We start from the raw sequence: 26,931 nt of genomic DNA, 5'->3' as shown, positions 1-26,931 counted from the left end.
CCCCAGTCCTAGTATGGGAGGGCGGAGGGGACCACTCGGAGGCGGCGGAGGCGGCGGTCTGGAGCAACAGCTCGGCGCTGGCGCTGGACGCGCGCAAGGCGGTGCGGTGCGGAGCGAGGCTGGTGCGCCTGCAGTGGAAGCGAGCGGATAGTGGCGCCGCCTGGCGGGACGCTGACTTGACGTCTCTTCATCACCATCGAGAGGTTAGGACAACTTCATATCATACCGATCCAGTTCAAGCGAGTCCGTTATTATTCTTTAGATCCAGTTTAATTTTTTTACTCACTTTCCTTTCTTGACAAATCCAATAGTCATTTATCTAAACTATAGTTCGAGATTCTTGTAGAATTCTCATGTAGCTCACGCCCTTACGTCTAAGGGTAATTTCAGACAGAGTGGAACATGCAAGCGTTTAATATTTACATTACAATTACAATCCTACTTATTAACTTCAGCGCCCTTGGGTGCTTCTATGCTCCACAACAATGACGAAAGTTTTCAGTCCTTGTAGAAGTTGAGATTTTCAGAAGAAATGTAGAATATTCTAGAAGAGTTTGCTTCTAACAGGTGATAGTGGGAGGCCTGACCGCAGGCGCATGGTACGCACTCCGACTCTGGACTGCCACGGAGTCCTCACGACATCAAGCCGTCATCTACGCGGCCACCACCACACATTCTGGAGGTAAGTGCTTATGATAGTCCGGTTCACTCAACTTGACCAATTCTTGTTGTCGCCATTTTGGTCAACTTAAGTGAATTGGACTTTATGCTATCAATGATTTATAGGCATGGTTGGTTTGTTAAGTAAAGTTTTATCTTTGGTTATTTCCTTTAGCTATAATATAGGTATATAGTTAGGAACATGAACCTTGTTACAACTAATTAGTAATATGTAGGTACATATTATAGATACCTCAATATGAAAGTTTGTAGGTATTTGCGTACATTAAATCCCCAAAAGTAATTTGATGCTTACACGGATATTTCATTCTCTTGGGACTCCTGTAACTCGCCTTAATCATAGAACTATAATTTCCATAAACTAATTAGTTAGAGTCTAAAATGGTTTCGTAGTTATAAATATTCAAGTCCGATTTTGTATTTCTCGTTCCTAGTTTATGAAACTGGACTACCTAAGCTGTACTTTTTGTGCAGGGTCAATAACGATATCGTTGTAATTATGTTTAGACTAACCAATCCCTTGCATACTCATGGATAGTTAGCTGCAAAACTCACAAATCGTAGTAAAAACTTCTAACATTAAAATCCTATAAATTTCATCTATTATAGGTTTGGTAACAAACAAAAATTGTAAATCCTACCTTCGTGTTGTTCAACAAACTTCACGAAGTTGAAGAGTTGTTGTATTTCGTGACTTGCAGCAATATTCCAATTAGGGTGCCCGCAAATATGCCGTAATGTCACCCACTAACTTAGTCAGCGACTGCGAAACTTGGGGTTTCATTGCTCTTTTTATAAATAAAAGGTACAAAATTCAATTATGTACTTCTATGGAATGGGTATTTCATGTTTTAAAAGGTCCTAGGTAATGAAATGGAACTTTATAACTTGGAACCCATATTTTTCTATGAACTCCGTAATGTATACCTATACCATTATTACCTATAACAATATTTATACTTCGACCTCTCAGAATACGTGACCGAATTGATTGTGTTCTAGGAAATCGTGAATAACTGTAAATATTAGAATATGATTGGGAATATCTGAATATTATCGACAGGTATCGCAGATTGAGTGGTTAAATTTCGTCAGAATGAATTCTCGTAGCGTGAAATTTCAGCTATTGCTTTACTTTAATCTGTATTCATATTAAAGATCAATATTCAGATTAAAAAATCCTTTTTATATAGAGCTCCGATATTTCTCGTTAACGTAAAATAAATAGCAGATGTTAATTTTATCGGTTCATTCAATGGATTTATTGATAGCGTTGATTGGTAAAGTCAAGCAATTCTTGATATTGCCGTTATTTATGGCTTTACTACGGATAATTACCTTGTACTTAATAAGTAAGTATACTTACTATAACCACTCTATACAGAATCATGTAATTAGGTATTCAAAATTGAAAGTTTACAAAGGACTCTCACTAAATCCGTTTTAGCGATAAGATCACAATTTTTGTACCTATCGTATTTGTAAGTAAGCTTTGTACTTGCTCTTGCGAGTGTACAAATAAAGAATATTCTATCTATCATACATACATAGGTACTGCTTGCATAATTTAATAGATAATAAAAAAATAATCATTACTATGATCATGATCGCGAAAAGTGGCGTTCATGATCTTTTGCAGACACAATAAAAAATATTTTGTCTGCAAAACATATGCCACTTTCTCGCTGATAGCCTCAATTAATTACTAATTTCCCAAATACCCCTAGAGCGTCTCCGCCGCCCAGTAGCCTTCCAAGCGGAGGGCGGCGGCAGCGTGGGCGGGCCGCCCAGCGCGGACGCGGAGCGCATCCTGGGCGCCGTGTCGCTCGCCTTCGCCGCCCTGGCCGCCGTGGCCGTCACCGCGCTGCTGTTCGTGCTGCTGGCTAGGCGGAGGTATGATTCATTCACTGACACAGAGACACATATTAATATACTTAGCCCATACCTAAATAGTGCACTGCTGGACATGAGCTTTAACAGCCACCCGAGACCTAGAACAAGTAGGTAAGTACTCCCGATGCAAGGCGGGCCGGCAGATATTTATTTATATACTCCCCCCCATGCCTTGGATCGTACTCTGGGCGTTTGGCACAGCAGTCAGTTACCACTACGTTATCCAGTCGTACATACAAAACATACTGATGTACAGTCGAACTATAAAGTCCTGACAATAAAGAGTGCGATTTTGCTAAGACTTTTTATCATTGTCAGTTGATTACTTACTTTTACATAAGTACATTTTAAAAATAAAATACCGATTGAATGGTATTCAATGGATCAATTTAATACGGTCTTTAACAATTAGTGACGATCCACTTCCGTTTTCAGGACTTTATAGTTGCACTGTACTTATTTCAGCCAAAGATTGCTATAGACATCAACTGCAAATATTATGTTATTGTTCATAAGTCAGTGTTTTATTTCAATATTTCAAGAAAACACAAGGCATTAGTTATTTAATCGAAATCAAATTCCGCAACATCGTTTTACCTATCAGTCCTACCACGGTAAATAAAAGAAAGACGACGCTATAATTTACTCTATTGACCTCTTTTGTTTCCTCCTTTAACTGTCCTTGTTTGCAACTCCATTTCAAAGGACAATAACAATCAATTTGAATCCACCTGAAACTTGAGACTTTGCCGCTGCCGGCCAATAAAAGTCAACATTTTACAAAGCAAAATGGGTCACAAAAACCTTTCTTGATACCGATCTTTCCGGGTACTGGAAGTATAGCTTTGAATTCGTTACTCGGAATTCTCGTAAACATCTTATTACAAATAAATGAATGAGTACCATTTTTATTATACTCGTATAAAATAGGTTTAAACGGGCATTGTAATAGGCAAGTCACGTAAATATTTTTCCAACAACTATACCTATCTACATACTTACTTTACTCATCATACTCAACGAACAATCGAGCCCTCCATTACTTAACATACAGGAGTATTTACTATAAATGTAAGTAGGTATAATACACCTTAACAGTTTTCTATCACGGAAGCTTATTTTATCAACAAAGGGTAAACTCCAGAACATAAAAAGGTTCCACACCCTTTCATTCGTTTGGTAAGTGATTGTTAACTGAGAGATAATCATTATTTCCCTTTCAACTTTACTGAATAGAAGAAGTTTACCAATTTTCGTAACAACTTCCTAACAGAGACGTTAGAAGGGTACCTACTTCTTTACCGTATTTGTTGTGACTCGTATTATTATTTAATAATAATCAGATATTTTAACACATGTTACGAGTGCAAGCCCTCTCTACACATATTTCGTCATACCCATATTCAAAGGAACTGTATTGTGATTGCTTCATTATTCATTTAGTGCTGACAAGTAAATTCCAAAAGTTCCGTGGGACAGTTTTTAGTGTTAAAGGTGTCTTTGTGCTCCAATCGCGGTAGCCGAAGGTCAATCCTCTGATCATCGAGATCAGATAGTTATAATTAGTTTTAATCACTTCTATGTAATCATTTAATAATAATTAAATATCTCAAAAATCAATTTGAGTTTTTAAAAACCCTCTTCGGCGTCCAGTTATCGTAATTGGCGCAGTCGACGGAGAGGTAGTCGAGTCAGTGAATCCAACTTCGATCTACTGATAGCAGCATCGCCGCCGCGTTGACTATCTCTACGAACCTACAAGTGTCGCCGACAGAGGACCCACCCGCGTCTTCATCCGAACCTCGATGAGCCCAGGCGCTATGCAGAATCATCTGTTAATACCGATAATGACCCTAATGGTGGTCCAAGCTCAAGCCGACCATCCACAAGCAACCAACATCCGACTAGACAGCTTAGCTGACAGCCCTGGACTACTACCCTTCAGACTTGGCCCCACTAAAATTATTTCCCACTACCATACATTCCTTGAAGAGATAGACCTTGAAAAAATAGACCAATAAATAGATCTTATAAAACTTCAACTTACTGACTTAGCTAACGGGATTCCCAATCAGCACTTCTTTTCTTTTAAATACATTATCTTTCACCTAACTAATAGATTAAACGAAATTTCAACTAAAATCAGCACTTTTGAACCGACTCGAGTTAAACGCGGTTTATTTAATCCGTTAGGCACCTTTATAAAAAGTATATCCGGAAACTTAGACAACAATGACGCTCTGAGATTCGAAAATGCACTCAAAATTCTGCAGAATAATGAAAATTTACTGTCTGAAAGTTTGTCTCAGCACATTAGTCTATTTAAGGAACTATCCTTACAGCAAAGTCAGGTATTGAATAACATAAGTAGTAATCAGCGAACATTAGAAAAGGCTATCAGTTACATAGTTAATGTCACTAGTACTGATAAGGACCTCTCAATAAAATATATGCAGCTGTCGCAACTGTTCACGATATTAAGCTATAATATTCAAAAGCTTTCCGACGAAATTAGTAGAATAGAAAATATATTAGCATTTAGCCGCACTAAATCCATTCATCATTCTTTACTATCTAGCAAAGATCTTAAAGGAATGTTGAAAAAATTAAAACAGTTATACACTTCAGATAATGTTTTAAGTTTAGATATTAGGTATTACTATGATTTAACTAGCTTAGGATACTATTTCATAGAGAAAAAAATAGTTATAGTATTAAAGTTTCCTTTAGTTTTACTGCCCACGTATGACCTCTATAGACTCTGTCCCGTACCTAACAAATATTCCCAAATTATCCTACCCACACTCCCTTTTATGGCAACTAATTCCAAGGAATTTGTCTACATGGAGGCAGAATGCCAGAAAGTCGCTACGTGGTACATCTGCAATCATAAAGCGCGGATCCAGAACAAGGAACATCGAGATTGCGTCTATGACCTCATCTACCAACAGGAGATAGAAGGAACGTGCCACCCCACGCCTATCTCTCTGTACAAGGAAGCTCTACTGGAGCTAGATAGTCAACACTATATCATGTCATTCCCGAAACCAACTAAGGTGCAACTAAAATGCGGTCAAGAAGAACATCGACTATTAGAAGGCAGTTTCCTAGCTACAATTCCACATAATTGCTATATAAAATCCCCAGAATTCACTGCTTACAACATCGAAAATAAAGTTCTTGGATATGCCGTTGAAATCACCGCTTCCCAGAAATTGCCGGAGTCATCAAAATCACAAGTTCGCTATAACTTTACAACAATCGACTTGAATAAATTGCACAATATTCAACAGCAAATTATGACAGAATCGCCAGCGAAACTCGATACTGCTGATGTGAGTTCACTGTATCACACCACTATACCTGTGTACATCATCATACTATCCGGTGCATCTGTACTGACAATTATTATATTGATTCAACGCCGTCGAAGAAACATAAAATGGAAGCCAAAGCTGCAGTCGAATGCTGAGACGAAGCTGCCCTCTTCTGCGAATGAGTCCATGACGTCCCTGGAGGAAAGGAAAGCCGCGACATTTGCTGTACACGTCAGCAAATAGTCACTCGTCTAGGAGGGGAGGTGTTACGAGTGCAAGCCCTCTCTACACATATTTCGTCATACCCATATTCAAAGGAACTGTATTGTGATTGCTTCATTATTCATTTAGTGCTGACAAGTAAATTCCAAAAGTTCCGTGGGACAGTTTTTAGTGTTAAAGGTGTCTTTGTGCTCCAATCGCGGTAGCCGAAGGTCAATCCTCTGATCATCGAGATCAGATAGTTATAATTAGTTTTTAATCACTTCTATGTAATCATTTAATAATAATTAAATATCTCAAAAATCAATTTGAGTTTTTAAAAACCCTCTTCGGCGTCCAGTTATCGTAATTCACACCTGTGACAGTCAATAGTAAAATTGTTGTATAATATTGTGTGCTTCTTTTGACACTACTGTCAAGAATTTAATATGGAAATGACGTACAATTGATTCTTTTGCCTGGTTACGATTACGATCTAACCGTCTATGGAGAAATTGGAGCTAAATCACGCAAACATAAGTTATTTGTAGCTATTCTGAAGTTAGAATTTCTAATTTTGACGCTGTCAAACTTTACATTTTGCTAACTAAACATGACATTGGTAGCTATTCTGAAGGCAGAAATTCTAATTTTAACGCTGTCAAACTATAAATTTTGCTAGAAAAAAATGACATTTACGGGAACACTCATAGAGTCGCATTTTAATTAAAGAAATTAAGGTTTTGACAGCGTTAAATTTAGAATTTCCGCCTTCAGAATCGACATCATTGAAATACAGGAACAGTCATAGAGTCGAATTTTAATTAAACAAATTTAAGTTTTGAGAGCTCTAAAAGTAGAATTTTTGCCTTCAGAATCGACATCATTGACCTGTCTAGTTCACATAAAAAAACTATTTTCCATATCATGTGAAAGTTGATAAAAATGACCCCCTGACTTACCGCTTAACCTATACCCTTATATAACACCCTTATTATGTGATCCCCCTAGCACCCTCTGGCCGTGCGGCGGTCCATCGGACGAGGAGATCCGTCGCTGCAGCCACTCCGCCGCCAGCACCGACAAGTCCGTGTGTCCCGAGCAGCAGAACCTCAGGAACTGCCAGCACGACTACAAGCATGACAAACTGTCACCCGCTTCTGGTGAGGAAGGATTGAATGTGAAGGCTTGTAGACAGCGAACTATAGTTCGTCGCTTATAGTAGATAAAACTGCTACTGCTATTGCGAATCGTAAAGATGCGAGCAAAGACGTTACGGTTTCTCCTATGCATATGTCCCCCTTGAGTGTAATTGCATGTGTGTGTGCGGTTTTTGCTTTGTTCCCTAAAGTCCGTTTTAAATTAGGGCAACAGTGACGGACCTATAAAACTGTTTTTTTGCACTTAACTAGTACGTACGCGTAAAAACCAGGTTGCTAAATTGTGAATCTTTACCAGTCCGCAGCTATAGACATTGAAGACAAGATTCTAATAAGTTAGCCGGTAGTCATTAGTATATGTAGGTACAGATGGACGAGAATATTTATCCACAACTATCACACTTTTCCCTATAGATGTATACGAAATAAGTCCATACGCGACGTTCGCGGTGGGCGGGGAGGCTACAGCCGCGACTCTGGACCACACGCTCCAGTTCCGCACCTTCGGGCACCGCGAGAACGACGCGCCGCCGCACCGGCCCTGCAGGAAGCACCCGCAGAGGCACCGCGACCGCGCTGATGGTGAGCATTTTGTGTCTTAACTTCTTCTTCTTAGTTAAATGTAAGAGCCAGGTGTAGTTCCCGCCACCGCGGTCTGTCACAAGCCAGTTCTATCATTTCTTGGTACGACACGACATTTGCCTTAGGTATTATTAAGTTGGTCTACATAGTTTTTTCTCCGTCTCCCTCTTCCCTTATATTTATTACATTTATAATAAAAACACAAACATAGCTAGTTATCTCTAGTTAAATTCAGAAACAAATTGGGCTATATCTGCCCAAATTGATCATCCTTTGAGTGAATGAACGACTTAATTAATAATACTTAGAAGAGGAAGTATGTACTTAAACATCACAATATATTGAGCTACATACGCAAACAGATTCAGAAAACCACTCAGCTAATCTTGCAGTTCAAACTATGTAGGTACACTGTAAAACTTCCGGGCTGCTCAAACATCGTGTAAACGAGCTTCAGCCTTCATTCTAATCTTAGCAATATCCGCATTTCTAAAAAACCACTTTGGTTTCTAATTTTTTACGGTAGGAAAAACATTACAAGAGAATTTTTAAATAATCTTTTGAGGCCTTTCGGCGTCGACTTTGTCTAGCTTACGTGACAACCAACAAAAAAAAAATATCTCCAGTCAAACGTGTAAAACATTAAAAATAAATCTACAGTCCTTCACCAAAAATGTTATTCATATTCTATTTGCACTTAATAATATCGAAGATGAATACACATAAAGTTTGCATTGATGCAAGTTTTCCCAGTGACACTAGACTAGAGCATCTAGGTATTCTATAGCAGAGGTCTGTAAGGCGAACTACACAGAGATCGTCGACAGTACAATCTCAACTTTCTCAATGGGATATTGTTTTCCTAGTTAATTATTTCTCGTCTGTTGGATGTTTTGTGTTAAAATAATAAGATTCTGAATGACTTTCAGCCGGAGAAATCTTTTAGTAGGTATTCTTTTTGTGCTTACCCTTTTTCTTTAGATTCGAAATGGAAAAAGTATCTCGATGCTTTCGGATCACATTACCTATTTACAAGTTTTGTAAAGGGATCGGCCGGGATAATTGGTATTGAAGATCCGAGACCGGCTTTTGTGTTCTTATCATTGATCATCTCAAGTATCTTCTGAACTAATAAGTATGATTTGATCAATAATAATTGGAAAAATAATATAGAATTCTGTTTTCCCTTAATGTTTAGTGCCTATTATGTATATGCTATTATACATTTGTCCGTGAAAGTATGGATCAAATAAAAGGACGTGACTCGGGGGACTTTGTCAATAACTTGATGTAGTCCTGCTACTTTCAAAAATATGAGTTGTTTTTCATGCTTTATCATTATCAACTTTGATAATCATGTGACTATTTTTATAGACTTAGTTCGGAAAATGCCATATCCATACGTTCACTGACACCCTGTAGACTAACTTTAAAGATTCCTTTTTTCATGAACAGTGGAGAAGCACCACTCGGACTGTGAGCTGCAGCAGCTCAGCCGGTACGAGAAGGTGCGGCCGCGGCACTGCGCCGGCTCCTCGTACTGCGTGCCCCTGCCGCACCATGGTGAGCCTCCTGTCTCTCTCTCTCTCTCTCTCTCTCTCTCTGTGAGCTGCAGCAGTTCAGCCGGTACGAGACGGTGCGGCCGCGGCACTGCGCCGGCTCCTCGTACTGCGTGCCCCTGCCGCACCATGGTGAGCCTCCTCTCTCTCTCTATCTCTCTCTCTCTGTGTGAGTTGCAGCAGCTCAGTCGGTACGAGAAGGTGCGGCCGCGGCACTGCGCCGGCTCCTCGTACTGCGTGCCCCTGCCGCACCATGGTGAGCCACTCTCTCTCTCTCTCTCTCTCTCTCTCTCTACCTCTCCCTCTCTCTCTACCTCTCCCTCCCAAGACCCACACTGGTGATGATGATCAGTTCCCATAGAAGAGTAAGTAGGTAACAATTTACAGGCGTTATATAGCGAGAATCCATCCATCCATCTATCATAATTTCAAATGTACTGTTGCATCGTGCTTTCGAATCTGGCCAATTGAATTGTCTCTAATCTTAGGAGAGTCAATGATCATGATCATAGAGCTAGAAGGTTGCCGATAAATATAATTTATCTGTGCTTCTACGATTCATTTCAAAAAGTATAAAGTGGATATTAAAAACAGTTCCTCGAAAGATAACGAAATAAATTGAAAACTATAATTAAAGTACATTATTTGACGGCCACCGGGATGAAATAAAACGAACCCGATAGCTATTTTAAGCAATCGTCTGGGGAAGGTTCCGGGAAGCTAGCTGGCACTTAGGGCCATGTTTGTTTATTGTTAACCTTTGAGCCAGTCCAAAGAGTGTTCAAAGGGGTCACTTAGATGTCACTGGCAGCGGAGTTCACGATTCGATAAATAAATAATTCGCTTTTGACGCTCATTCCCCGTTTGAAGTTATAGTAATTACTGAAAGCACGTATTTACAACCTTTTACTTACAGATTAATTAAGGATAACTGGAAATTGGTGGCCACACCCATACAGACGAACGACCCTCTGGTTGTTTTAACTATTGATAGAGCTATACTATAGTTACTTAAAACAGTGTGTTGTTAGAAAGAACCGAATCGCACCACAACACAAATCCTTTTCTTTGTCAATCAATATAGGTCTGTACTAAGTATCTACTTACGTATAATCAGTGTGCCGGTCTCCAAATAACAGGACAAACATGAAATAAGTCCGATAAAATAAAGTTAATCTGTTGACGTAGGTTCTGTAGTCCCATAGCGTACACGGGAAATAAAAACGTCCAACTTGGTATTAGGATTGAGTTAGGTTAGCTTCTGATCATAAAATGACCGCAAAGGGACCTATGTAATACCTATCTAACTTTTAAAATAAATTGGAGTCATTGGGGATAAGGGATAAACAATAATGGGCTTTACTGTACTTATTTACTTCTCCGTATACAGGGGATTGCAGAAAGGAACTCAGTAACTCATTCTATCCTCATACTAAAAAGTCACGTGACTTACGTGACTACCAAAATTGTTCAGCTTTTGTTTAATCACCCCCTTTCGAATCACTATACCTATCACTTTTGCAAAACCCTTCATTACCAAACGTGTAACCGACAGGAAACCCCTATACCATGTCTATCCTGAACATCTTCTATCAAGCACACAAAAATTGCAGGGGCAGTGAGCGCGGGCGGCGGCAGCGGCGGGGGCTTCTCTGAAGTGTACGCGGGGGACTCCAGCGCGGAATCAGGCCCCGGCTCGCTGAGCCCCCGCACCCACCACGAGCACAGCTAGCGCCAGCGCAGGCCCACGGACCGACGCAGCTAGGTAATGGGGACTTGTGTGTGAGGGGCCTAAATTGCTACAACCATACAACTGAAATGCTTGTCTCTCTAGAAGGCAACGCAGGCCCAATGGAGGGGTAGCTAGGTAATGGGGACTTGTGTGTGACGAGTTCTAAATTACTGCAACTGAAATCCTTTGAAATGCTTGTCTCTCTAGTAATGTTCTTTAACAAATTGCACGCAGGCCCAACAAGAAGCGTAGCTAGGTAACGGGGAGTTAAGGAGGAGGAGTAAGGTCTAATATGATGGAACATTAATGATTGTCCCTCTAGTAATGTTCTTTAACCCTTATTATGACTTAAACAGGTTTCACCATCACAACGCAGGCTCAATGAGAGGCGTAGCTATGTAATGGGGACATGTGTGTGAGGAGAGGCTTAAATGCTGCAACTGAAATGCTTGTCCCTCTAGTAAAGTTCTTTAAACCTTTAGACCTGTGTGTAAGGAGATTTCTACCGCAGAGTTATCCGCTACCGCTGGCAGAGACGGTGATGGTATATTGCGGTCCCACTATTGTCATAAATTATGTAAGTACCTATAGTGTACGTAACCCACGGCGGCAACGGATAACTCTGAGTTTTAAATAGGTCATAAGACTAAATTGCTGCAATGGAAATACTTTTTCTCTCTAAAAGTTCTACAGATCACGTGATGATTATAGAGTAACACAAAGGTCTCGTAATGAGACCTGTTAGTTATTATTAACATTTTTAATAAGTCTGAGATCTCTCCTTACTCCAATAACTATTCCAAGTCTTATGAAAGAAATCTTTTGTTAGCGTATTATATGAAGTATTATAATACAAACCAACACTGCCACTGCCCTACACTACCAACGAAGACTTTACAATATTTATTTACAAGACAATCTTATCGATCAATTTGTATTGTACTTCTTCCTAGAATTGTATACATCGTAGGTAAGTTTTCAAATCTACGTAGGTACTCAATCAATATTCAACGACAGAACTTTATACATAGTTTTCTTTACACAATCAATATACACTAATTACGTACCTACATGTTTAGATGTAAGAAAACTGATATTGCCAAATACTCAATTAAAAATGTTTGTTGTCTGTGGTAAAAAATAATAGCTGTGTAGTTAAGTAATTATTTGTGAAAAACACTAGTGAAATCCTGTAAATAACTTTTCTAGTCAGACTGAAATATACTTTTATCTGAGCTTAATCTAAATGTAAATATTTTGTAGATAACCGTCAAATTCTAGTCAATTTATATAAATTTTAATGTTGTTAATAATTATTATGTATGACAATATGATTGTATCATGTTAAGAGGGACATAAAAATGACTAGGTGTTCCCTACTTATTTGAAAATATCGAAATTAAATGTAAAATAAATAAATCAGTTTCAAACCGGCCTTTGTATTTTACTTAATCTTCCTCGTTATCTTAATTTAACTTTGCACTGCTTCCATTATCTTTAAATTATGAATGCTTATTCGAACTGTCCTTTAAAAAGAAATAACATTATTTACTGAAATTACCTACCTTTTACAAACTTTGAAGTAAGAAAACATCATAATTTCATGCCTGGATGTATGAATTCCTTAATTTTTATTTTAAAATAATTGAATAAGTATTAAATAATAAAAAAAGTTCTTTTATATTTTCAAGTACTAGATATGTAGATGTGCCTAACTACTATATTAAAATAATTGCTATAAAAATACAACAATTCAATAGCGAATTCACCGTTAAATCGTGTCAGCATTCCAAACAAAATAGCCTACATTTTTGGGACAACCTCGCTAAGGAATTCTCGGATTGAATCCCTACATTTATATCTTCTATTGGTTACCTTCACTCACCACCGTCGATACAATATGTTTTCCTAGAATTTAATTTTATTTGACCGACTCTCCTCTATGTTACATCAATCATGCGAAGTTTGCCTGAAAGGTATGGAGGAAGGCCCATCCTCTTACAAAGAGATTTTCTGTACAATAGCTCAATATACTATACCTACTGTATAGGTAGGAGGCTAACATATTCAGATACAATTTTGATGGATCTATACAGAGGGTTGAGAAGGTAGGTATTAAGCTATTGTTATAAGTATCTAATCTATGTATGTAAGTAAATGTAAATACATAGGTAATAATAATAATAATACAGTATATTCGCTCAACACTACCAAAACCTTACCTTTCCAAATTCGTTAATTAAGTAGTCGGCTTACCAGTAGGTACCACTTACTCCATTTGAAAGTGGCCCATAGAGAGTACCGTCATTCGAGAAAATTTACCGCCCTCCGCCGCCCAGAATAATTCATCTAGAAAATTTTATTCCTCTTTTTGTATTACCTATATTTTTTGATGAAATATTTTCTTAATCCGTTCAGCGCCGCCGCGCCGGTCAGTTGAAAGGGGGGATATGGGGGGACGTGGCTTCTCTGTCAAAGGATCTACCCCTCCCCCTCTACCCCCGGCAGGGGTGCCAGCATGCACGCTCGTTCAGTAAAAATGCTCGCCAATAAAAAACGAGTAGAGCGTCGAATGCATATCGTAAATTAATTAGAAACATCAAAAACGCTTACTTGAGCTTATATCATGTTTTTTATCAGCTGACTTAGTCGTAGTAATTGTGGAATAATCATTTATAAGCGTTTTTGTGACTAGGTTGCTCTGAAAGGGATTTTTAGCAAGAATATTTAGTATCTACTTCCTTAATAAAAATCGCAGCTCAGCTGCTGTTCAATATAAATTAAATCCTCGGCTGTATATGTATATATTTCAGTTATGTATCTAAATTAAATTAATTAAGTGCTCACTCCATAAATGCTCGGTCAAGAAAATATTTCATGAAGTAAAATCTTTATCATCCATTAATCCTGCCAACCTGGCTAACGGTACCGTAATATATGCAAGGAAAGTGAGTAATACTGTAATTTAAATTAACTCATTATAAAAGACAATACACTTTAGCTGAATTCAATTTCCATTATCCACTTTAAAATTGAATATGCAAATTAAAGCTCATATGGAAGCTCTCTCGCAGCTACCTTGCACTTTCTAAGTAGGATATGGTATAACTAGTCCAACTTTACAGACAATAATAATTCACTTAGAAGCCAAAAAATAATTTATTTCCATAAATATCTAAACAAGGAACAACAATTTGTCTACATTTGCAATGTGTCTACAACAAATGCGTTCGTTAAAGCTCGCGTGAAAGCATCATCATGTGCGTTCATCTAATCGGTCGATACAGGCGGCGCGGCGGCGGGGCGCTAGCTGACTACCTGAACAGCCCCTCGCCCTGCACGAACAGGCGGAAGGCCTCCGCGATCTTGCCGGGCTGCTCCTCCAGCACCATGCCGCAGTCCGACAGGCTCAGCCACGACGTCTTCACCGGGTCCAGCCGCCCGTTGAAGTTCACCGCGTCCTCCACGTGCGGCGTCAGCGCGCCCGTCACGTTCAGCACCGGCACCTTCAGCGTCTCCTTGTTGTCCCGCGAGATGCCCAGGTCCGAGCGGCGCAGGTACGCGTCGATGAACAAGGACAGGTTGTGCGGGTTCACGTGCGAGAAGCACTCCTTGTACACCTGCGACAGGTCGTGGTTGCGCTCGTCCGTGCTGCGGCCGAAGTGGTGCCACATGAGGTAGTCCACGGCGCCCTGGGTCATGCCGCTGGCGCGCAGCTGCCGCGTGTTGATCTTCTGGTACAGCCACTCGGTCCAGCCCGCCTGCGTGGACGTGCAGTTGATCAACGCGAGGGCGTCCACTTTCTGCGGGTTCGCGAGCGCGTATCGAGCTAAGATATTCGCGCCGGCCCCGACCCCGAATCCGACGAACGATCTGATCCCGAAGTGTCCGAGCACGAAGTCGATCTGCGAGGCGAGCTCGTCCATACTGGGGTAGTTGTAGTCTACGGGCAGCGGGGGCGCGCCCTCCTCCTGGCCGGGCGCGTTGATGTGGTAGATGCAGAACTTGTCCAGGATGGGCCGCATGTCGGTGAAGTTGAAGAAGGCCTGGAAGTTGGCGGCGTAGTTGAGGCCGAGGTCGTGGTAGGTGAGCAGCGCGGGCCGGCGCCGGTCGCCGCGCACGGCCACCAGCAGGTCGCCGCGCGCCGTGGCCACGCGCTCCTCCGCGCACGCGCCGTCGCTCAGCAGCCGCCGCTCCGACGGGAAGTGCAGCTGCACGCTCTTCAGCTCGTCGTCCATGTGGTCCAGCGACATCATGTCCAGCAGGGCAATGTTTTCTGTTATTGTCGTAGGCATTTTTATATTTTATTTATACTTCTTTCCTCAAAAATATCAATATGGGTTTCTCCCAAATTGTTCTATCGATTGAATCGTTGCTTTGAACACTTCGTAAGTATATCTTGTATAATAACAAAGTAAAACGTTTTCTGGATGTGGGGCAGTGTTAATTTTCTTGAAGCGCTAATAGGATTAGTGCAGTTGCGTCAACAGCTCGCCTATGTTTACTACGCCCATCTCTTGTTACTGACCGCGACGTACCTTGTGGTAGGCGCCTGGGAGCCGGTGTCTTCACTGCATCTCTGTGTCGTCACTTGTCTTTGTTTCCGCGTCGTCGGTGGTTGCGTTTCACTTATAATTTGTGAGGAAATGGTCAATAAAGGGCTGACCGTGGTCGCGTGGAGTCCCCCCGACAGTGTGTTCGGCACTGGTCGGGCGCCTCCGCCGGCGCTCGGGCCGCTCGCCGCTCACTTCACGCCGCTCGCAACTCGCTTAACTCCGGTCCCGTGCGCATGTCAAACGAAGAACGTCGATTCTGGGTTTTTTTTCCCTAACTTTGGCAGGGACGTTGTTGTGTAACTTTCGTTAGGTCTCTTTGTTATTGCGTTAAGTAATATACTTACCTCCCTATCTACCTTCAAGGCCCCACTTTGTGTAGGTTTTGATGGGCGATTTAATCAGGTTGATACTTTTTTCTGTGAAATATTTTGATAACTGAAGGAAGGTCTCAAGTATTAGGTAGGTAGAAAAGCAAAGTGTAATGAAAAACTTTATATATATTATGTATACTTAAATAAATTTCAATAATTTTTTTATATTATTATAATGATGTGAACTTAATAAGTAATTATTAAGTTAATAATAATTATACCTACTATAACGTGGGCTAACTTATTATTATAACGTCAAAATATTATTGGCCCCTGCCTAATTAATTACTTAATTAAATATAACATTGAAGGACACCATCAGAAGGTATTATAGGTACATACATACTTTATTTAAATTAAAACAGTAGTTTTTACTTCTATTACGTCACGTTTCACGTCTATCAGCGTTAACTGCCCCCCAATATGTTAATTAAGTGCCCAGGTGGGTATGACTTCGTTAAAACATGTTCTATGTATAGCTACGTACTCGTAGCATTTTCATGTCGTGTGCGATTGTATTTTGTATCGAACCAACAAGAATTAATAAATAAAAATACGACTATGAAGTTGGCAAAGAACGATGAAAAATGCAGCTTTGTGCTTGATAGGGTCGTGACTAGGGCATGCAATACCGTAATACCGGTATTGCGTAATACTGGGATCCCGGACAAAATCCACGCTTTTTTCAATACCGGTATTGAAAGTTAATACCGGTATTGAAGTAATACCGGAATCGGTCTCTTTTTAGGCTTTAAATCAAGCGATTAAGATATCCTATATACTATGAAAGTGCACTTGTTTTCAACCGTTACATGCGGTTTTTGGCCTTTGGAAATCTACTTGTTGTCCATGCATTCTAAAATTTTAACTCTAATACTCAATTCTCATAAAATATATTACATAATACAGAATTTGATTGCTTTTTCTTGTTGTACTTTGCCCTATACGACCTTTAAACAAAATATATGCCATTTATAACAAGGAAGTCTAATACCGGTATTAATACCGGGATCCCGGTATTGAGTTCTAATACCGGAACTCAATACCGGTATTGAAAATATTACCGGTATTGCATGCCCTAGTCGTGACTCCTGATACAGTTTTAGTACATACAAAATATACATTTTATACTGTTTTATTTTTAGTTTATAAGTCGTTTTTGTGTTACTTCCTTTTGGCGCGAAATAGTTTTGTATTAAATATACGAAGTATTTTCTGGCAAACTCCTAGCAGCAAATGTTTATAAAGGAGCAAAAGCAGCTGTCGCGAATGCAATCAGCGGTGCAGACTGTAGAGGACACCCTTCGTTATCGACTATTGAAACCTGAACTCTGCTATCTATTGAGCTCAGATAACTTCTGTGCTGCGTCATCAACTTTACTATCGGTATGTAATGGTATTGAGGTAGGTTGGTATTAGTAAATTAGTAGTCTTTTGTTTAGGACGTAGTACCTAGTCTTATACGACGCGGAAGACAGTTTTCAAGGGAAAAAAAAACGTGTAGTCTGTATGCAACTTATATTTGCGTCACATGGCTTAAATTAAAGAAAGGCACAAAAAAAGAACATTTCCCATTTTAACATATTGATAGTACTTACCTACTTAACATATTTATAAATTATGATGAAGAATTAGTTTAAGCCATAAGTAAGTAATAAATTAACTTAACTTTATACGAGTAGTTAATATCCTCGAACTAAATTGAGTATATTTAAGTACTTATCTTAATTTAAATCGTACTACGTAACTTTACATACATTCGTGACAAGCGCCATAGCGTGTCGACTGGTGACAAATTAAAAATAAGCTGTAAACTCAGGTGTAGGTGCTTCAAGGCTTTACAAAAACACACTCATAACGTTTAGAGCTATAATTTAATAGTGAATAGCCGAATAATAGAAGACCCGACGAATATAATATTTTCCCTTCCATGTTTAGGTAGAATAAAACTACAGTTTATGTAATCAAAACTTAAAAAACTATTTTTTCAGGCCTACTTTATTATGACCGTAAATTGATCCAAATTAAGTTTTCCCGCTTCAGAATCATACCTGTATCGTATTGTTCTATACTATTCTACGACCACCACTACTACCTACAATCATAATCTTCTCTGTACTACACTGCATGTTTCAAATTTCCGATTGGCCCCCGCAATCCGCAAGCGAGCAGGGGCCATAATTACTGGAATAGCCACCTCCACGGCCCCATTATCAACATTATTGCCTAAATACCGGCCGCTTGTATAGGCAGCACTAATCGGCTGAATTACAATGATAATCTAGCATTTATCATTGTGCAATTAACACATTGGTTAAACAGAATTGTTACTAAGTTTTTAACTTTTATTTATCTTCAGTTAAATCCCATCATTGTATATTCTCGTGTTTTGCTGAACACCAACAATACCTATAAATGTTGAAAATACCTATACAGTGCCACCGCACGAGTGGCCACTGGCAATGCAAATCAAATAATACCAGCAGAACATTAGAGGTATACCAAAACAATAATTACTTACTTACACTGAAAACTTTCAGACTCTGCATGATTTTCTCGTAACTCGGATGCAGCTTAATTAAAAAAAAACACTGCCCGTGAGTTTTTGAATGAGATTTAAGGGATTTATTTATTTAGGGATGGTTTAGTCTAACGCTAAAGTCTGTTACAAAGTTAATTTGAATCTTATATTCATAACACAGAGATTTGAATGAGGTAACGACAAAGTATTGTACCTGTTTAAATCTTGAAGTAATTCAATGTTTTATTTTGTATATTTTTAACATGAATTAATTCTATTTCCTTTCAATTTGGTTGTCTGGAAGAGATTACTTTTAGTTATAAGGCCGCTGATTGTGCTATTTATTTTCTGTTCATGTTTGTAATACTGTTTCTATTTTTGTGTGCAATAAAGAGTATTTTATCTTTATCTTTATCTTTACACTACACAAAAAGAAAATGAGTGAAGAAACTTTCCGCCATAATAAATGTATTACTCACCTGATCATTGTTCGGGAAAGGTTCTCTATAACAGTAAAATAGATTAATTAATGGGGCTACGTCTTATCTGCCCTTCCGTTTCCTCAGACAGTGGTCGTTGGCTGTGTGCTCACGATCTAAAGGCTTTAACTACTTCAAGTTGTAAGTAGAATGTTCTAGAATGTTCCAGTACTTTTGGAGAGCTTCGCAATTGATAACTTTTTTAGTTCTTCAGACATTTAAACGTGAAGTTATTACAGCACGGGGTCTCTCTGAAACGCAATTAAAAACTTCAGTGGAGCGCGACGATTTTTCAGCTTCGATACAAAGATAGTGGCTACTATACGAAGACCTGCCAATCCCCTAAAACGCTAAGCAAAGGGGCAGTCACACACAGAATGGAAGATCCAATTGCACTGGTCATCCTGGACTAGTTGGTAATTTTGCTCGTTTTATTCGTAGTTCAGCCGATAAAATCGATAATCGTTTGTTTTTACTGCCACGGCTGTGTGTGTGGTGTGTGTTCGATGTTCGTATATCCTTCTACCTACCTACCCTCTACCATATCTGCATACATGGGAGTGGACGTGGAGGCAATAAAAAATGACGAAAATGGGTCACGTTTACTGCATGCACACAGATAATAATGGGAATGAATATTCAATTTAATTTTCGGTTGGCTTTATTGTTTGCATACGCAGAAACATCTTATGACAAAATTAAATGATGAAAATAGTAATTTCGTCTTAGTCTAATTGATAGGGTAAAAACACTAAAAACTCAAAAAAAAACTTACATTAATGTAAGTTTTTTTGTGAGCTGAAGAACCCACTACGTTTTCGAGTTAAACTTGCGAGCGAGGGACATCCTCCTGCCCAACCTTAGACAGGTAACGTTAGTGGATTCGGAAGGCCAAGAGCTGAGCGTTGTGGCGCCCCTTGCCAGAAATCTATCTCCAGTAATGGACGACTACGGAGTAATGATGATGGAAGTTAGCGGAACCACAATAAAAAAAAACTGAAAATAAAATAAAAATGTATCTGCAAATACCACTAGTTACATCTAAACCGATATCCTAGAGCTCTACCTAACTATATTGTCCTATAAGTCTCTACCTCTAGATTCGTAGCGAGCATTCTGTCAGGACGAGTAAAGAAGCGATATACAGGGGGATCCCCGACACTAACGAACCACCCACCGGGACGGAATACACCTGTGTACGAGGAAATACCAACTCTTTTATTCGATACCTCGTTTGTATTCTTCAATTCGATTTGCTTCAGGACACTGTCGTGTGAATTGTACGATTCTGACGGAAAATCTTTGTTCGTATTGGTCGATGTCGGTTTATCTGGATGATACTGATGTAATTTAGGTATTTGAGTTATTTCTAGAACATAATACTACTTCTTCTTGTCATGTCGATGGCAACCGTCTTAGACTTGCGCGGCCCAGCCCAACATAATACTGTTTGTTAAATAAACAAAGAATCAGAATCAGAATTTATTTAATAAAAAGAGATTACATTACCAACTACAGTGGTCTCCATGCACACTAGGCTAAATGCCTGTATAGTGACAAACTTCATCATCACTTAATATAGCTTCATCTAATAAATGTTGAATTAACCAATCCGTATAGTATCTATAGCACATATAAATATGTAAAATACAAGAAAGTTGGTACATTTGCCGTCTACGCTAGCTACTCTTCAAAAGTTCAAAAAATCCACTTTGCTGAAAGATTTTCGGCTTCCTTGTATATTTTATTTGTCAATGAAAATGTCTCGAACGTAAACATTAGTCGCGCTCGATCGTGTAGAGCTCTCAGACCCTTCATTAGCGATGAGCCTCGGACACTTGAACAACCTTGTTAGACACTCGATACCTCGCCGAGTCCTAGCATGGCAAACACAACCAGCAAATAGAAAGTAAGAAAGAAAGAAAATTCGTTTATTTCAAACACACCCAGAAACAACACATACATTTACAGGAAAAGGATAAAAAGTAATAAAACTTAATAAAAAAAAAACCGGCCAAGTGCGAGTCGGGCTCGCGCACAAAGGGTTCCGTAGCAGCAAAATTACAGTTAAATCAACCTATCTCAAAAACTATAAGAGATACTTTGATCAAACCAAAAATCGTTGAAAGAGTTAATTAGCATGCATCACCTCTATTTTTTTTAGAATTTTATACCCCGTAGTTATAAAAATAGAGGGGGGGGACATACTTTTTACGACTTTGAGAGCTGATATCTCAAAAACCGTTCACTTTAAGAAAAATGTTTTTTAGAAAACTTTATATCATTTTAAAAGACCTTTCCATTGATACCCCACACGGGTATGTACATCGAAAAAAAAAAATTCATCCCTCAGTTACATGTATGGGGGGCCCCACCCCCAATTCTTTTTTTTACTATTTAGTGTCATATTTTTGTAGCGGTTCATACAACACATATTCCCATCAAATTTCATCACTGTAGTACTTATAGTTTCCGAGTAAATCGGCTGTGACAGACGGACAGACGGACAGACGGACAGACGGACATGACGAAACTATAAGGGTTCCGTTTTTGCCATTTTGGCTACGGAACCCTAAATGAGCACGAATGTTGCTTCTCGGTGCCTATGACATTTCCTCGTATTTACAATTATTTACATCCAATATCTATAAAATTTAGCAGGCTGCGGCCCAAGACGCTATGCTAAAAAGACACACAAAGATTGTTTACCTTTTATTTGTTTATTGATATTTTGATTAAAAAGACACACAGAAATTGTTTACCCTTTGTGTTTAGTAAGAAGAAATAAGCAGTGCACAGGAAGCTATGACAAGACTTTACACGCTTCATGCTAGGCCCCCTGATTTGAACTCCTGTACAAGTGAAAACAAGATGAAGACTTGACAAACCCCGTGGCGAATGATAAGGGTGCCTAATTCGAGGTGCAGAGAACAGGCTGCCGCATCTTAGGTACCTGGGGCCCTATTTAGTAAGTAATTTTTGTCATATTTTACACAATTTGAATCCGATATCGTTGTCAAAATCAGTTTGCGATAGAGAGCCTGCCTTAAGTGCCTGAGTGTTTAATAGGTTCCTTATAGAGTTGTTGATAAACTCACGGATGATGAAAAAGTTCGACGTGCCATTGACGTTCCATATTATTATGTCACTGGAACCTTTTCATTGTAATTTGGCAAGTCAGTTAGAATTTGGAGTGTGATACAAATATTTCTTATTTGATACGTATACTCGTATAATGTGTACCTACCACTACTATCTAATCTTTCCTATTTTTTATAATGATTCAGATTTCAGGCCAGACCTTTGTGTTACTGACACACTGCCGTAACTTTTCCACTTTAATATAAAATAAATTCTATATCTGTGGCTAGGATGTAAGTATAAAATTGCCGCTCTCATTTATTCTGCACACCGGATGTGCCGGACTGTCCTCAGGAATATTGCGGAAGTAAATCGTGATTTCTATAGTTATTACCTAAAAGTTTAGATACTATACCGCGCGCAATATGGCTATTGATAGGAAAATCGAAAAAGGATTTTAATGTGCTGTCGACAATTCAATATGAGGTAGGTCCTTTAGTCGCTTTCCAGTGATGTATGGAACGGCAATGGCAGGTGGAACTTTTTCATTGCTTGTGAGCTTATTAAAACACATAAAACGAATCAGTGCGTACAAGGGCAAGCTTAATATGGTAATCATGGTAATGTAACACTGCCAAGGAAACTAGTTATTGTTGTATACTGACCACCCGCCGAGTACCTGCAGTGTGGAAGCCGCCGGCAAGTCTGTAGAAACTAGAAACTAAGCTTTGGCATTGTCTTGGGCCAATAAACATCTTTCTAAGTATCTAGGTAGGTAAATCCAGTTTAGGTTTTTTGATTATTTTGGTAAGTAAATGTTTCACACTCGCAACAAATGAAAAAGTTTGACCCCACAACCCACCCATTTTTTAAAGCATTTAATTTTAATGTTTTATTGGTTATATTCTGATAAAAAAAAAAACAAAAATAGTCTTAATCTATATTAAAGTACATCCCTTTTAAGTTCGCAGAACCTGTATTAGGGATGAACGCTCTTTCCCAATAAGTGATCTGATGCGCTGTTGAATGTATGTACTTACTTCAACATTGAAGACAGAAGTATAATTTGGTGCTGAATTTTTTTATTGCTCGTGAGTGTATAATATTAACCAATGTTAAAGCCTATAATGCCTAGTTTAGTAAACAAATTGTTACCAGGTATACCTACTTACTTACTACGGGTTACTACGCTACCTGATGTAGGTTTCTACCTAACTACAGGTAACGGGACTATAAGTACCTACAATTTATCTTGAAGAATTCAGGTACACCTCTGCCTAAGACCATGGATATCGCCTATTGTCTCGATTTTGAGCGCTTTTGTTTGAGTTTTGTAATTATCGGTCTTATTTAAGTAGTTTATCTATTATGTAGCTGGGAGTAAGTTTTCCAACAATTTGGTCAACTACTAGTCTTCTTGTCTGAATGTAAATAAATATTATTATTCGGATTTATGTAAGTACTAACGGGTAATCCGGTGGTCGCCTAACCTAAAGTCCTAAGCTTAGCTCGACAGTTTGAAGCCTGGCTATGTGTTCTCTACAAACAGACACGCTCACAGAGCGGGTTACATACACCTAAGAACGTAATATATGGATATTGTTTTGAAATCGGGACAGCATGGTTTCACCGATCATACAATAGTTAATAGTAAAAAAAAACAATAATTGTAGTTAAAATATCAGTTTATTTAGGTACGTATTGCACAATTAATAAGAATCGAACTAGAACAATTATTGCACAATAACAAGTCAATAAAATTAAATACTTAATTAATACATTTTCACAACCGTTGATATTCGATGATTCATCTCGTATGTGTTAAGTTGCTGGCACTGGTGTCTTTCAACTTCATAGAAGTTATCAATAATTTCGTATTTTTTTCTGGAATAAAAAAAACACATATTTAATTTCATTTATACAGTAATTAAATAAAATCTGAGTACCTATATTATATCAGAAACCTTTTTTATAAAAAATACATAGGTAAAATTCTCATTTCAGTAAATTCATTTTACTTCCATGAGTAAATTAGATCGTCATAATTCATAAGACATCATGCCCAATGATAATTATATCATACCAGCGCTGCTGCACAGCATACTTGATCTTGTCGTTCTCAGTAATGAACTAATGAAAGTAATGAAACAGGCAGTTAATACACAAACTACAAAACACTACTCACCATAGCCAAATCATTCTTTCTGTGCGACCCGCCTGCGCGCGCGCCGCGGCGGCGACCTCTCAGCCGGCTCTGACAGCCCGAACACCTCCTCCGCGTAGCCCAGGTCCACAGGCTCGAGGTCCACCAGGTCCGTGGTGCTGAGGTCCAGGTCCACCTCCAGGTCGAAGTCTAGACCTAGGTCTAGGCTCGGAGGCACTTGTTCCTCGTGTGCAGCGTCCATTGTGGTGAGGCGCGCTTCGGCGTCCGCAACTGTATTAAGAATGAATTTAGTGAGTAAATACTTATTATTTAATACTCAATAAATTACAAAACTAAAGGTTTCATGGTGAAATAAAAAAGCACTATGGGGACATAGCTAAGCTGACTTTTTTAAATAAAAAGAATATAGGTAAACCCTTATTATTTCTAGCAATAAATTGTCTATCTAATAAAATTATGATGCTGCAAGTAAATAATTATAAAATAATCTCACAATAACTATCTCTTACTTTGTCGTTCAAGCTGCGCGTTAATTCTCCTCAGCTCATTGATATCCTCTGGGGGGCTCTCGGCCGCTCTCCGCAACTTGTGGGTTATCTCTATGATCACATTGGATTTCGCCGTCTGTAACAAGACATGTTAGAGTTACAGAAATTATAAGTGTAGACGTAGATTGTAATTGCTCCAGTTTCAGCTTAAGTTTTCCCATGAGATAAACGTAACCTGATAATTGTCGCTGTAATCCTGTATTTACAATAAGTCGGTACAACCTGTTATGTTCCCTATGCCCTATATCAATGCCGTCAGCAGAAGTTCTTCTACCTACACATGTATGAAAGCATCTAAAAGGACAATCAAGGTTGTAGACTCATTCAGTTGTATTCAGCTCACCTATAGTAAAATTATAGGGAGCTGGTGTCACCACCAGTAGTTCACTAAGGGCAGATTTTTCAGTAGGCAGATAAAAAATAAATGTGGGGAATAATTCTGATTCGGTCTCGTCTGCCCTAAAATCAACCCTAAACGTATTATATATTATACCAATTTAACATGGTTAGAGAACAAACTGACCTTAGGATCGAGGTTGGCTATTTCCTTGAGCTCCTGCAGGATCTCGGCCTCCTCCACGCGCCGCCCGCGCTCGTAGAAGGCGTTGCGCATGCGCCGTTCCTCCTGACATACACAAGTATATTAGTAAGTTCAAAGGCAACCTATACGATATCAATATTTTTTGAGATTGATATAAAGCTTTCCTTTGAATTGAAAAGTAGTTGATCAACACAAACACAGTTCGGTTGTAGGTACGTGTATGATTCCGAAGCCAATCATTATTAACTTTATGTATATAGTTTCAGTTCATATCAGATAATATGCTTTTAAACTGCTATATGAAAAATACACACAGATGAATTGAGATACTAGATAATAATGGGACAAAACAACAAACTTACAGCGTTCAGTGGTTTGGGGTTCCCCTTGGGGCGGCCGCGCGTGCGCTTGTCCCGCGCGCCCACCAGCGGCCGCCGAGACTCCTGCACATACAAACAAACCAACTAAACAATAAAAATCACACTAATGATAAATCCCACAATGAGAAAAATACTGGGTGAAAGGCAGAATAGATGCACATAACGTAACGAAACCTGAAATTGTAACGAAACTAAGATTGATTTTACAGAAACTGATCGTCAGTTTCATTTCGGTACATTTTCTGAATTCTATTCTACCCTACTAGAGCTTATACCGATACAAAATATTATTATTTATTTAGGACTTTTCATGGGGGGAATTTAAGCCAGTGGGTTGGGTGATGATGATGAATATTTGTTAATAAGATTTGTGTTTTTTAAACTATACATATACATTTTAACAAATACATAAGTTATGAGAATGTCCTTACCTGGCTACTATCCGAGCTGTCGTAAGCGTCCCGATAACTAGAACGATCCATTTTACACCACACACAAACACAGTAAACACACACACAACACAAGCCCTTGGTGCAAAAGACAAGAGTAGAACCTGTCTGTACAAAGTGTGAAAGTAAATTAACATAATTTTTGCATCCCCACGGCTTTTATATGCGCCTGAGCACACTAAGGGCTGCGTAGATAGGGCGCGGTGCGGGGAGGTAGGTGGAGGCTAAAACAATAGGCTTCTCAGAATAACCAGGTACCTACTTAGGTCTCCCATAGGTAAGCAGGTAGAAGAGAACTCAGGAAAGGTCAAAAGATGTACCATTTGATGGATTAACACTTATTTGGAAAACTTACCTACATTTTTTTATTCTTCACTGAATATATTTTCTGTGTTTTATTTAGGTACATTTAGGTAATATATTATTCAAGTTTGATACGTTAAATTCGAATAATCTCTTGGTCAGGGCATATTTCAGCAACATCTAGAAAACCGTATGAATAAACAATGATTACTTATACAAAATAACACCATCTAGAAATCTAGAGGTTACTTTACTTGCGTTAAAGCACATACCTACATATATAATTTACTATCGCAATAGTATAATACATCAACCTTACGTCATATAAGAGAAAATACGTTCTTTACATATGCTTTGGAATTCTATTATATTCTATTCTATTCTCTGTGGGGGTGTAAGTACCTGCACCTGGC

The 26,931-nt window shown here is 38.9% G+C and overlaps 3 protein-coding genes across 3 annotated transcripts in view; 1 reads left to right on the top strand and 2 right to left on the bottom strand.

The window, feature by feature from the left end:
- Positions 1-12,553, top strand: part of LOC105382407 (Down syndrome cell adhesion molecule-like protein Dscam2) — a 33,921-nt gene extending 21,368 nt beyond the window's left edge. Inside the window, exons 25-31 of the mRNA XM_048630236.1 lie at positions 7-203; positions 568-682; positions 2,409-2,574; positions 7,104-7,255; positions 7,667-7,834; positions 9,290-9,397; positions 11,007-12,553. Of these exons, the coding sequence (XP_048486193.1) occupies positions 7-203; positions 568-682; positions 2,409-2,574; positions 7,104-7,255; positions 7,667-7,834; positions 9,290-9,397; positions 11,007-11,125 (1,025 nt within the window). The 3' untranslated portion in view covers positions 11,126-12,553. The remainder of the gene's footprint in view (positions 1-6; positions 204-567; positions 683-2,408; positions 2,575-7,103; positions 7,256-7,666; positions 7,835-9,289; positions 9,398-11,006) is intronic.
- A 1,712-nt stretch (positions 12,554-14,265) lies between these two features.
- LOC105382336 (protein NDRG3) lies at positions 14,266-15,851 on the bottom strand. Its single transcript, XM_038107522.2, has one exon. It carries the CDS (start codon positions 15,418-15,420, stop codon positions 14,440-14,442), a length of 981 nt encoding a protein of 326 aa, XP_037963450.2. The 5' UTR covers positions 15,421-15,851; the 3' UTR covers positions 14,266-14,439.
- Positions 15,852-23,823: 7,972 nt separating this feature from the next.
- On the bottom strand, positions 23,824-26,248 carry LOC125490604. The gene is made up of 6 exons (XM_048630396.1): positions 26,198-26,248; positions 25,749-25,850; positions 25,369-25,470; positions 24,807-24,921; positions 24,319-24,567; positions 23,824-24,017 (listed from the first exon to the last, which is right to left on the bottom strand). The coding sequence occupies exons 1-5, from the start codon at positions 26,246-26,248 to the stop codon at positions 24,329-24,331; spliced, it is 609 nt and encodes a 202-aa protein (XP_048486353.1). The 3' UTR covers positions 23,824-24,017; positions 24,319-24,328.
- Between the last annotated feature and the right edge of the window lie 683 nt (positions 26,249-26,931).

This window comes from Plutella xylostella, chromosome 25, assembly GCF_932276165.1.
Source record: "Plutella xylostella chromosome 25, ilPluXylo3.1, whole genome shotgun sequence".
Taxonomy (NCBI): Eukaryota; Metazoa; Arthropoda; class Insecta; order Lepidoptera; family Plutellidae; genus Plutella; species Plutella xylostella.
The sequence above is the reverse complement of the archived record's forward strand: the minus strand, read 5'-3'. Positions and strand labels throughout refer to the sequence as shown.

Bases quoted from the DNA above. Each gene is read 5' to 3' on its own strand.
- LOC105382336 (XM_038107522.2), bottom strand. From the start codon at position 15,420: ATGCCTACGACAATAACAGAAAACATTGCCCTGCTGGACATGATGTCG.
- LOC125490604 (XM_048630396.1), bottom strand. From the start codon at position 26,248: ATGGATCGTTCTAGTTATCGGGACGCTTACGACAGCTCGGATAGTAGC. The intron at 25,471-25,748 runs GTAAGTTTGTTG...TGTGTATGTCAG, and splicing joins ACCCCAAACCACTGAACGCT to GAGGAACGGCGCATGCGCAA. The intron at 24,922-25,368 runs GTCAGTTTGTTC...GTCTTGTTACAG, and splicing joins TAGCCAACCTCGATCCTAAG to ACGGCGAAATCCAATGTGAT.